Below are 13,287 nucleotides of genomic sequence, written 5' to 3'. Positions count from 1 at the left end.
CAACCCTTTCTAATGGCTCGTGTTGCACGGGTTCTTCGATGGCTTCATGAGCATAATATATTTGTGTTCTGTAATTGTTCATCGTGTTTGGCTCATACTCATCAACGACATCATAATCATACTCATCTTCCACAATCATGTTGTGAAGAATGATGCATGTCATCATGATGAATCGAAGCAACTCTAAATCAAACATTGTGGCAGTACCCCTGACAATCGCTCAACGAGTTTGGAGGATACCAAAACAACGCTCCACATCCTTCCTGCACCCCTCTTAATAGCTTGCAAAGTGTTTTTCCTTTGCACTTTGTGGACGTGGCACTATTTTGACAAATGATGACCACCTTGGGTAAATGTCATCTGCTAGGTAGTATGGCTCGTCATACTTATGTATGTTGACCATTACGTGACTTTTGGTGCCTTTCCTTGTAGGACATTGTTGAACACTAAGGATTGGGCAAGAACATTGAGGTCATTTTGAGCTCTCAGAACACCGAAAAAGGCGTGCCAAATCCATGTATCAAAAGATGCCACCGCTTCCAAAATGATACTTTTTGCACATTTTCTGTCCCCACAAGCGCCTTGTCATGCACTTGGACAATTTTTCCAGGTCCAGTGCATAAAATCGATGCTTCCAATCATCCCAGGAAAACCTCATATCTCGACCTTCTTCAGAAGTCTTTACAAGTCCATCTCAGTAGGTCTCTGGAGGTACTATGCGGTGTAGATAGATTCGATTGCTCCGCAAAACCTCATAAGGGAATCAAGAATGGTTGATTTCCCCATCCTCCCTATCTCATCCACTTGGTTTGCAAATGCTCCATATGCAAGCATCCGAAAGGTAGCAATAACTTTTTGCTTAGGAAGGAGACCCATAACACCAAAAGCATCATTCTTGCACAAAGTAAGAATCATAGTTGCAAATAGCAATCATGATTTTGTTGAACAAATTTCGTTCCATTCTAAAACAACGTCTAAAGTACGTATTAGGGATCCATTCTAAAACAATGTCTAAAGTACGTATTAGGGAATGCACTGTTACGGACAAAATAATCGTCCAAGAGCTCCGTACCTCGCCGTTGCCTGCTTCTATCAAGGTTTGTGGAACGGCTGGGCCTGCAGATTTAAACCACAGCTTGGATGACTCGACTGGAATGTGAGGCTCTGTCCATTCTTGCTTCATCATCTCTGCTTCTACACTTTTCATCCTCTTCCATCTCATTTTGGGCCACCTGGAGATTGAACATTCCTTTTGATTGGTTAAACAATTATTCCTCTTGTTGATCGATTTCCCACATCATCTTTGAAGAATAAGACATTGTAAGAAGGAAGTAAGAACTATGAATAATGATACATATTTTGATTTTGGTGAAGAATGAAGCAGAAACTATGAATAATGATAGAGATCTTAAGAAAATTGGTGTGAGATTTCTGAGGATAGATGATGGATAATATGGAGGATTCAGAAAGGATTAGGTTGTAGATAATGCCACATGGTATGTCGTCATTCGTTAAAAATCTGATCGAAATCTATTTCTCAAAGATTATAAACAGATTGTGACACGTGACATGACGTGATTGGTTAAAAATCTTATCGAAAATTTATCATCAACAATTCTGAAAAGGTAATGACACGTGGCACGACGACATTGGATAAAAATCTTATCGAAATCCATCACCAATAATTGTCTTTTTGAATAATGACACGTGGCACAACGAGAACGATTAAAAATCTTCTCCGAAATTACAAATAAACTTATTTTGTATTATTTTATAAATAATTAAAAAATAATAATATTTTATTACCTATTGCCAGGGCTATTCAGTGTAGGGGTGGAGATGCAAAAGGTAGTTACTATTCATTAAGGACAGTTATTGTTCACTGGGTGGATTAAATAGTGAATAGCCCTAGGGGGCCTTAGCAACGGTGGAGTTGCTCTAAGGGTCAACCACCCTCTTATAAATACCCCACTTATCCATTAAAATGCTAAGTCATTTGCTACCCACAAACTCCTAAATACATTATTTTCATAATTCTAACTTTGGCATCGAAGATTATTCGACCAAAGCCCCCCATTCATCGTGGGCGCGTGATGTTTTTGACCTTTATCGAAGTTATTATTTTACAAGTGCATTTTCCTCAAAGAAAGAGACGGCGAAAATTTGCATCCATAGATATGTTCGTAAATCTATATAATGCGTCCAGTAACCATATTATTAAATCCAAATCCAGCTTTTAATTCTTCCAGTTTTTGAGAATTTGGATTATTGCTTCATCCTTATGTTGGTCGTGTGATATTACATGAACCATGTGGTTTTATTCATTGACCATAATGATTGCAATCCAATAATTTAACTTTCTTTTCTCCTTTCCTCTTAATATTGGTAAACCAAATAATATTAGCCAACAAATTAGGTGCAATTTTGAAAAGAAAAAAAAAATTACGTGCAATGTTTCTATCACACATACATGCAAAAAGTCAATAGAATTTCTTGATGAGGATAACCCCAAGCGTTGGCTTTGGAGATGCTTGAATTAGTATTATTAGCCAATTTAATGGGATTGGTATGGATAACTATAATTGATGAAATAATTTGCCTCTAATATAGTGTATGTTTGGAAAAGGATTTGCAAATCCTCACAAAAAGATGCAGTCAAGTTAAGATTCAATAGGGTTTTTAAATATTTTATAATTTTAGTGTAATCTAGTATTTTAAAAGAGTTTTTAATTTCGAATGTAGGAATAGTCAATTAAAATTTTAAAAGACTTTTAAAAACCCATAAAAAAGCTATAAGAATCTCACCTCAATCCCTAAAATTTCATTTTAAGTTGCTTTCTCTCTCCAAGCCAACTTTACCCGATCCATCCCTTCTCATATCTCTCATCCCTCTTCTTTTACTAGAAAGATTTTTTAATGTAATCGAAATATGGAGTGATACATCACATGTTATTATATAAGAAGATGGGATACTTGAAAAATAAAACTTTCTTTCACTTATATAATGACATGTGGTGTACCACCTTATATTCTGAGTACATTGAAAATTTTCTCCTTCTGTTTTTTTTTTTTTTTTTTTGAACAAACGATATTATCTACACTAAGAAGAGAGGGTGGGTTCAGCCTCACAATGGGCTAGAAATAATGTAGTTCAAATTTGCTTTTGGCGAGAATTAAACCTACAACTCCTCACTTATAAATGAATAGAAATATCACTAGACCGTTAGACTAAGTGGTGAAAATTTTCTCCTTCTATTGCATCTTCAATCTTCACCAACCACGCCTTTCGAACCCTGGACCTGGGCTTTTATTGTAATCACTTAACCACAATAGCCTATGAAAAGGTGATTATTTTTTCGTTTCAGCCATTGTTTTCATTTTTCGTTAAATGAAGATTTTTATTTCAATATATATGAACTATAAAAAATGGAACCAAATTGCTCATTGCTGTATATTATTAGACCAAACTGCAATAGCCTGGGAAAGGCGATTATTTTTTCTTAGCATGCATGGGAAATGGAGTTGCTGATTTTATTCTTATTGGGTGTCTTATGATATCTTTGGTTTTATGAGGCAATCGGGCTTATTATCCCTTTTCACACTCCTACTATGTAGGACATGTAAGAAAGGAAGGCAATTGATGAGTATTTTAAATTTTATTCAATTATTGAAACCATAGAAGAGGAGAGAATCAGGGCCGTGAATGATGATGGAGAAGGGAGGGGGGGGTACGGTGTTGGTTGATGCAGCCATGGCAGAGATAATAAGAAGAAAATTCATGAAAGTCTGTGATATGAGTTTCTAAAATCCTTTCAAATCCATGAAAATCTGTAGTGTGAATCCTCTTGAATTTTTGAAAATCCAGTCTTGGTAAAAGTGTACATTTTTTTATCAACTTTGTAAAAGTCTACATAATCTATGATCTTTCACATAAAAAGGTCTTTAAAAATATTTTCAAATCCTAATTTGACTACAAGCTTCTATTTGTCTTCCCAAAAAAAAATCTTGAATTTTGTGGTTAGGGTTAAGGATTGCAGTTGTACACGTTTAAATTAAAGCATTGCCAAATGCCAAATGAACGAGTCAGTTGACAATTCCCTACCCAAGCTATAGATTTTCACGGAACTCTTCCAAGTAATCTAGGTCTCCAACCTACTCTCTCTCTCCACTCCATCTCGATAGACAAGTGACAAAGTCCTGGCACTTTTTTGAAGGGAATCCTCCTCCTAGAGTATTGGCTATGTCAATGTGCGCGTGGCTTCGAACCTATACAATACTTTGTCAATGGAAAAAAGTAATATTTCCCTTGTAACGTTATACAACATTTACCTATATTTAAATATTAAAAGATTTTGTATGAGCTTGAAAGAAATCAAGTCACTTCTTCCACTGTCAAATATCTTTAAGGTCGATTTTTAACTTTTTTCATAGTATCAAAATAAAGTTAATTCACGTGTTGAGTATAATAAGTCGTGTGCTCCCACATGATCTACTACGTGTTGTTTACATGTTATACTTAAATGATGTTATATGAAGAACTGTTGAGAGTGCAAACTGCATGTCAAGAAATTGAAAACCTTATTAAGAAATTAGGTTTTAACTCTCCCCTATTGTCAACTATTTTTTTGAACAAAATGTGAATTTTTTTTATCACAAAAATAGCACTTTATTTCACCTAGTAGGACAAACCTAGACTTTCATGACGGTTGGACAATGAAAGAAGTTAAAACCCTTTACGTTTTTTGTCATATTTCAATCCACTAGATAGCCAATTTGACATGCATGTAGTTGCCCTCTCCACCACGTAATTTAAATTAACATGTGCTTTGACGCATCCAGCATGCACGCATCTTCCTAAAAATTGACCCTTTAACCACATATTGCATGTATTTTTTTATTGTCAAACATACTGCATGTAGTTACTAATATCCTATATCATTATCCAGTATCAATGAATAGTACTTAGCTCTTTATATATAAATTTTTTGGACAAACAAGTCAAATTGGACACGTTGTAATTTATTATTCTGTAATTTAAATGGGTAGTTACAAAAATGTAGTGTAAGTTACAGAGAAGCTACACAAACCAAAACTTTGACACATGATAACGTTTGATTTGTGATTTGAACTAGTGATTTAGATGCAGATACATTGTTGGCTTTAGGTAATTAAGGTAAAAGTGAAAAGGCAACCAGAGTGTTCCACGTGCATGGCCCAACCAATGGATAGGATTTAGTTCTCACCTTCGTGTCACATACATGGACTGATAAGGTGATGCAAAACTTAATTTCTCAATTCTCAATTGCGTGCTTTGACCCAATCTGGTCTTCCTAGACTGCTTCTCAACATATACACACAAATATACAACGGTCAACTTTAATTGTCAACTTCTCTCCCCACCTCGCCGTACAAGTCTTCCACGCAGCACCATGTCTTCCCCTTCCGCATCCACCTTCCACTATAAAACCCAAACCTAATAACTCAAACTGCAAAACAAAAAACCCAGTTTACAAAACCCATTTACTATATTAATTATCCCTTCTCAAAACCAGCCTACGGAGAAATTTTCGATGTCGAGTGTCGGTAGGAATCAGTGTGTGAAGGTTGTGATCATCAACACCAAGTACGTGGAGACGGATGCCATGAGCTTCAAAGATGTCGTGCAAAGGCTAACTGGGAAGGATTCAAGGGTGGCATACGAAGTGCAGGAGCCGATTACAGAGAGCCCGCAGTACTCTTTGAAAGAGGGAGCCAATATTGGGAGGACGGGTAATAATGTTCTGGAATCATCAAATACTTCTATTGCTAGTACTATGTCTCGGAGTAATTCTTCAGTTTTGATGAGAAATATCTCGTTCAAAGAGTTTGAAAGATTGTTCAGAGAGATGCCTCCAATGGAGGAGTTTTTGGCTGATAAATATATTCTTTAGAAAATTCCTGTATATGTATATATAGTTATATCTGCTATAGCTTATAGTTGCATTATGTTAATTTGATTACCCAGTTATTCAATATATAGATATATATCATTTTTTCATTCTAACATTTGATTACTTCACCGATTTCACATACAATACTGTTACTGACATTATTTAGTAACGGAATTACAAGCCACATTTCCAAACAAAGAAGATAAAATCCTACTTATACAAGTGTATATATATAAAGTGGATCTAACCTATATATTCCGATCAGAAAACATGCACGGCCGAATTTTTCATTTATTATTTTCTCTATATTTAACTGGAAATTAAACTTGCCTTACCATGATTTTAAGATTAATTCCTAGAGCTTGAACCACTTCAAAATTAGTTGCATATATCACATAAATAATTGGGTATATGCCTGCAATGTGGGGCTGCATGCAGGAATTACATGGAGATATCCTTAATTAATTCTCACCTGCGTGGCTCTATATTTGTCGCGGAAATTCTGTGGCTGATCCGTTGGCCATCATTTCATTTGCGCCCTCTTGTGCTAGAGAAGATCTGGTGGCCAATCCAGCTGCGGATGACCTACTTCTTCTCAGCTTGTTTTTCTTTTGTCGCGCGTGCAAATAGTAATTAGTTATGAGAAATGAAAGAAAGATTTATGATTAAAACAGGATTGGACCCAGCAGATCACCCAAATGGTGAGGATTAACTAATCACACAACACTATAATTAATATCGTTGTTGTTAATCGTCATTAATTAGAATTCAATGTCCCCTTCAGTAGCTAACTAGATAGATTGGAGATGATTTTCGACATGGATTAGTAACTGACTGTGTTCTATATAATTAACCTCGCTAGCAGCGAGGTTGGACGGTTGATCACACAACTGGATATAATCTTTGGTAAAATGTTTCCTTCAGTAGGGAGTGTTAGAGATATTAAGATCCAATGGCTACAAAAGAAACATGTGGCCAAAGATTAAGAATGCAGTTAGGTTGTTAAAGATTGTAGCTTAGTGAGCAAGCTAGGCTTGCTGATATATACTGTTGATGTAAACAGTTGTAACTAACAATCATATTCAGATATGGAGATATAACTTTTCTCTCTCTAAATCTCTCTCTAATCCTCTTCATCTCTCTCACTGTATTTCTGTTTCCTGTGTTCTTGAGAACCTTCGACTGGTTTACATGGTTTACATGGTATCATCGCCGGAACAAGCATAACAGCTTGACGGTTCTTCGATCGTGATCTGCTTCCGCTCATCTCCATATTCTTCTGTGAAATTGTGTTTCTGTCTGATAAATTTTGGGGTTCTTCTTCTATCCTCGTTCTCCCTGTTCTGCGATATACACAGTGTGCACACCAAGTGTTTGTAATAATTCTTCAGTCAAATTACTTCAAGATTTCCTTGATTTCGGTAACAATGGTCACAGCTGCTCAGTTACAGATTCTCCAGTCCCCGATTACTTCATTGATTTCGTCTGTTTCAAATTCAGTTCATATGAAATTGGATGATACGAATTACTTGGCTTGGCATTTTCAAATGCAATTGCTTCTTGAAGGACATAGTATTATTGGGTTTGTGGATGGATCAACACCATGTCCTGTGCAATTTGCTCAAGAATCATCTGCGGATTCTGCAGTCCTCTGTGCTGATTCTTCTATTCGAACACTAACAGATGAGTACAAGATTTGGAAAATGCATGACAAAGCATTGATGCAGTTGATTACTGCCACTTTATCTCCTACTGCCATTTCTTGTGCTATTGGCAGTACCGACTCTAAGGATTTATGGTTCAGACTTAAAGAACAGTTTTCTACTGTTACAAAAGCAAGCATCTTTCAACTCAAGTCTGAGCTTCAGACTATAAAGAAAGGGACTGATTCTATCACATTATATCTGCAGAAGATTAAAGAAGCAAGGGATTTGTTAACTGCTGCCGGTGTGGTGTTTGAAGATGATGATGTTGTGATTCTTACACTGAATGGGTTGCCTGCTGAATATAATACCATTAGGTCTGTAATTAGAGGTCGTGAAACTGTTATATCTCTGAAAGATCTTCGTTCTCAATTACTTGCGGAAGAAGCCTTAATTGAAAGTGTATCTGGTTTACTTGGCTTAACTGCACTTGTGGCACAGAACAATAGTTTCTCTTCCAAACACCAATCTGCTTTCAGTCCTGGTTCTAATCCTAACAGTCCGCATTCCACTGCTTATAAATCCTTCACCAGCAATAATAAGGGTCGAAATAGGTATCACTCGAACTTTAATCCAAAGTTTGGCCCTCACAAGACTTTTCATTCAAGCCCTGCTCCTGGCATTCTTGGTTCATCTCCACCAAGGGTTCAAAACTATGGCTTTCAGGCTCAACCTTGTCAGATCTGTGGAAAGACTAATCATTTGGCTTCTACTTGCCGGTTCAGAAATACAAATACTTCTCCAGGGTGTCAAATATGTGGAAAGCAAAATCACCTTGCTGATACCTGCAGGTTTAGGAATGCTGTGGAATCTCCAGCATGTCAGATTTGTGGAAACCCTTATCATAGTGCTGAAACTTGTTTTCAGAAGGCTTTTTCTACACAACTGACTGCAATGCATGCAGCTACTCGCACTGGTTCATTCTCTTCTTCTTCAGTGCCTTTTGCACCAATGCAGCAGCAAGTTTGGCTCATTGATTCTGGTGCTAATAACCATATGACCTCTGAGTTGAGTAATCTCTCATTGGCCACCCCATACCCAACCAATGAAGTAATACAGACTGCTAATGGTGAAGGTTTACCTATCTCCCATATTGGTTCCTCTATTTTACCAACTCCAATACATCCTGTCAAGCTCAATTCTATTCTTTATGTTCCAAAATTGTCTCACAACTTACTGTCTGTGCATCGTCTCTGTTTGGACAATAATTGCTGGTTGATTTTTTATGCTTTTTCATTTTGGATTCAGGACAAAGCCACAGGGAGGATTCTTTACAAAGGACTGTGTAACAATGGCCTGTACCCTATCATCTCATCAGGATCTCTTCCAGGCCAGACAACAGCCCAATCTGTAGCTTTTCTTGGCAAACAAGTGACAATCAGTCTTTGGCATCAAAGATTAGGTCATCCTTCCAATCCTATAGTTTCTCAAATCTTAAAGAAGTCCAATATATCTTGTATTGCAGATAGCACTCCTTCCCTGTGTCAAACATGTTTAGAGGGTAAATTTAGTAAACTCCCATTCTATCCTTCGAACTCTCAATCTGTCAAACCATTTGATATTGTCCATAGTGATGTGTGGGGCCCTGCTCCCTGTGTTTCTTTAGAAGGGTTCAAATTCTATGTGACTTTTATTGATCAATGTACCAAGTATTGTTGGATTTTCCCAATTTGCAATAAAAGTGATGTTTTTGCCACATTTGTCTCATTCTCCAATTTTATTTTAACTCAGTTTCATACATCCATTAAAGTTCTTCACAGTGATGGTGGTGGGGAATATATAAGTAAGGTTTTTCAAAAGTTTCTCCTTGATAAAGGAATTAGTCACCAGCTGTCCTGTCCCCATACACCTGAGCAAAATGGCACAGCAGAGAGAAAACACAGACACATCATTGAAACATCTATTACATTGTTACAAACTGCCTCCTTACCATCCTTGTTTTGGTCTTTTGCTTGTCAAACCTCAGTTTACCTAATTAACAGAATGTCATCTCCAGTATTAGGTAATAAGTCCCCATTTGAATTGCTGCATAATGCTTTACCTGTGATCCACCACCTCAAGGTTTTTGGATGTTCCTGTTATCCTTGGTTAAGACCATACACTAGCACCAAACTTGAACCTCGAACAACCAAATATGTCTTTTTGGGATATACATCCAAATATAAAGGGTATTTGTGCTATGCTGTGTCTAGAAAGAAAATGTATGTGTCTAGACATGTGATTTTTGATGAAACTGAGTTTCCTTACAAGTCTTTGGTGCTTCAAAACTCCTCTATTTGTTCTGCACCATTACCATCATTCATATCACCCCAGATTCCAATCCCGAATAACAATAATGTTCTTGTTTTACCATCTATTCCGAGTTCTTCTACTCCTAGGCTATCTGTTGGGTCTCCACATATAGGTTCTGCTGCTCCACTGAGTCCTCTGCCCACTCTTAATGTCATTCCATCCTCTGTTGAGCTCAATAACATAGCAGGTGCAGTTTCAAGTTCCCCCTCAGGATCCTCCAGTTCTGATCAGTCCAGTGGTCTACCAGTTACACAGTCCTTATCCCCTACACTCCCTGTGGTACCTGACTTCCAACCTGACCATCTCCAAGTCGTTTTACCTATACCACCCCTCAATCTTCATCCTATGCAAACAAGATCAAAGAGTGGTATTTCCAAGAAAATTGCCCTTTTAGCTGCTGTTCATGAACATGGCGGAAGTTGATCTGAGTCAAGTCGAGCCTGCCACATATAAATCTGCCTTAAAGTCATCAGTGTGGTATGCAGCTATGCAAGATGAGATTTCAGCTTTGCATCAACAAGGTACATGGTCTCTGGTCCCTCTCCCACAGCACAAGAACCTAGTAGGCTGCAAATGGGTCTTCAAGATCAAAAGGAATGCTGATGGATCTATTGGGAGATATAAGGCTAGACTTGTTGCTAAAGGGTTCAATCAAGAAGAGGGTATTGACTATGGAGAGACTTTTAGTCCAATTGTGAAACCTACCACTGTGAGATTAGTTATAGCTCTGTCTGCACATTTTGGGTGGTCCTTGAGGCAACTAGATGTGAAGAATGCCTTTCTTCATGGCATCTTACAAGAGGAAGTCTACATGACTCAACCCCCTGGTTTTAAGGATTCAAAACATGAGGCTTATGTGTGTAGATTACACAAATCTTTATATGGCTTAAAACAGGCCCCAAGGGCATGGAATGAGAGATTCACTAGCTTTCTACCATCCTTGGGGTTCCTCTCCACATATGCAGATTCCTCATTGTTTGTCAAGACTGTGGGTACCTCTGTGGTAATTTTACTGCTATATGTGGATGATATCATCATCACAGGGAGTGCAACACAAGCTATTATTGCAGTCATTCAATCGTTAACTAAGGAATTTGATATCAAAGACTTGGGGCCCCTTCACTATTTTCTGGGTATTCAAATTGTGCAGCAAGAGGATGGTGTTTTCTTATCTCAAGCTAAATATGTCTCGGATCTGTTACTTAAATCTGAAATGTTGCTTTCCAAACCCTGTGCTACGCCATGTTTGCCATATAATCGTTTACTCAAAGATGATGGCAAGCCATATAATAATCCTGCGTTATACAGAAGCTTAGTTGGTGCTCTCCAGTATTTGACTTTCACTCGACCTTATATATCCTTTGCAGTGCATCAGGTTTGTCAGTTTATGCAGTGTCCAATGGAGTCCCATTTTGTGGCTGTTAAATGCATCTTTCGCTACTTAAAGGCTACACAAGGTTGTGGTCTTCACTATATCAAGGGTTCTTTGGATATTACTGCATATAGTGATGCAGACTGGGCCGGGGATCCTAATGATCACAGGTCTACTACTGGCTTGGTTGTTTTTCTGGGTTCTAATCCAATTTCATGGTCGTCTAAGAAGCAAAACACAATCTCTCGGTCATCCACGGAAGCTGAGTATCGGGCTTTATCTACAACTGCAGCTGAACTTGATTGGATCAAACAATTGCTGTTGTTTCTTCACGTTCTATTGTCTGTGCAACCTGTTCTGTTTTGTGACAATTTATCTGCTATAGCTCTAACTTGTAATCCAGTTCAGCATCAAAGAACTAAGCACATTGAGATTGATGTGCACTTTGTTCGCGAAAGGGTTGCTAAACAACAGCTCCAAGTTCATTTTGTGTCTTCGCATGAACAATATGCTGATATTCTTACAAAAGGGCTCTCTGCACCACTTTTTCAGACACATTGTGCCAATCTCAGGCTCAGCTTCACTGCTCCTGCGCTTGTGGGGGGATGTTAGAGATATTAAGATCCAATGGCTACAAAAGAAACATGTGGCCAAAGATTAAGAATGCAGTTAGGTTGTTAAAGATTGTAGCTTAGTGAGCAAGCTAGGCTTGCTGATATATACTGTTGATGTAAACAGTTGTAACTAACAATCATATTCAGATATGGAGATATAACTTTTCTCTCTCTAAATCTCTCTCTAATCCTCTTCATCTCTCTCACTGTATTTCTGTTTCCTGTGTTCTTGAGGACCTTCGACTGGTTTACATGGTTTACAGGGAGATAGGGTTGGAGATGATTTACTTTTTCTGTATGGGATTAACCATATATAGATCGTCATCTTAGGTTTGGTGATTTAGTACACGAGAATTTTTTTTTTTTTTTTTTTTTTCAAAAAAGAAGACCAGCGGTTGGCCATCATTGAGATTTAGGGGCCCTATGCGAAATTTAAAAAAAGACCCCTTCTTATTATAGTTTCCGGGGAAGAAAAAAAAAAAAAGGACAATGATTGGTGCTATAAAGCAATCACTTAAATCAAAACAGACTTTAAAACTCACTCATCATTGTAAGTTTGCAAATGTCATTAAATAATAAATAAAAAGAGTTACAAACATAATTTTCCCTAAATAATTAAAAGCAGTTCAATTTTAAACAACCAAACAAGAAAAAAAGTTTCAAAAACTTTTAAATTTAAAGTTTCACTTGAATATATAGCATTATTGACACTCCAAACATATTATTTTGTACTCCAAATTTTTTATATTTAGAAAGGAAATAAATTACACCTATAAAGAATGCACAATGAGATTTTAAAGTGCTAATAAAAGCAAAATTTTAATAAATAGCACTATCACATATAATAATTAGATGACGAAAATTTTGGGGCCCCTTCAAATTTGGAAGCTCTGTGCGATTGCATCTTTTGCTCCCCCTCAACGCCACCTTTGCACCACGTGATTGTGTTAATGCATAGCTCTTTTTTGTTATATTAAAATAGTAAAGAGTCGCACCCCATCAAAATGAATCTCTCAAAGAAGTCCAGAAAGACCCAAAATAGCAATGAGCTAGGAGGCAATGCCTACAACCCCAATTGGAGAGGCTCCAAATTGAGTGCCTCACCTTGAGCTACCGAGCGCTACAACTAAAGCGCTCGACCCGATCGCTTTTCTATTTCCACAGCCGCTCACTTCAACATAGCTTCGTTATCTATACAAACCAAAACACCTTTCGAAATGTAAATAATTAAGCCATTACTTAACTAATCGAAAATACTTGAACAAATCGGCTTACTTGAGCTATAACCAACTGGAATACTTGAACTAACCAGTTTATTTGACTAGAATCAACCGGAATACTTGAAATAGCCAGGCTAATTAATCAATTTATCGACC

General features: G+C 37.3%; 2 protein-coding genes across 2 annotated transcripts; both read left to right on the top strand.

Moving 5' to 3' along the window:
* Positions 1–5,475: 5,475 nt before the first annotated feature.
* Positions 5,476–6,043, top strand: LOC137724722 (VQ motif-containing protein 1). The gene has a single exon (XM_068463436.2). The coding sequence runs from the start codon at positions 5,571–5,573 to the stop codon at positions 5,928–5,930; it is 360 nt and encodes a 119-aa protein (XP_068319537.2). The 5' UTR covers positions 5,476–5,570; the 3' UTR covers positions 5,931–6,043.
* A 1,314-nt stretch (positions 6,044–7,357) lies between these two features.
* LOC148696724 (uncharacterized) lies at positions 7,358–8,922 on the top strand. The gene is made up of 2 exons (XM_088693346.1): positions 7,358–8,708; positions 8,882–8,922. Exons 1-2 carry the CDS (start codon positions 7,358–7,360, stop codon positions 8,920–8,922), a joined length of 1,392 nt encoding a protein of 463 aa, XP_088549472.1.
* Positions 8,923–13,287: the final 4,365 nt, after the last annotated feature.

The sequence above is a fragment of the Pyrus communis genome, chromosome 5 (genome assembly GCF_041283825.1).
Source record: "Pyrus communis isolate YQ-2024b chromosome 5, ASM4128382v1, whole genome shotgun sequence".
NCBI classification, from domain to species: domain Eukaryota; kingdom Viridiplantae; phylum Streptophyta; class Magnoliopsida; order Rosales; family Rosaceae; genus Pyrus; species Pyrus communis.
The sequence above is the reverse complement of the archived record's forward strand: the minus strand, read 5'-3'. Positions and strand labels throughout refer to the sequence as shown.

Bases quoted from the DNA above. Each gene is read 5' to 3' on its own strand.
- LOC137724722 (XM_068463436.2), top strand. From the start codon at position 5,571: ATGTCGAGTGTCGGTAGGAATCAGTGTGTGAAGGTTGTGATCATCAAC.
- LOC148696724 (XM_088693346.1), top strand. From the start codon at position 7,358: ATGGTCACAGCTGCTCAGTTACAGATTCTCCAGTCCCCGATTACTTCA. The intron at 8,709-8,881 runs GTTTACCTATCT...TTTTGGATTCAG, and splicing joins ACAGACTGCTAATGGTGAAG to GACAAAGCCACAGGGAGGAT.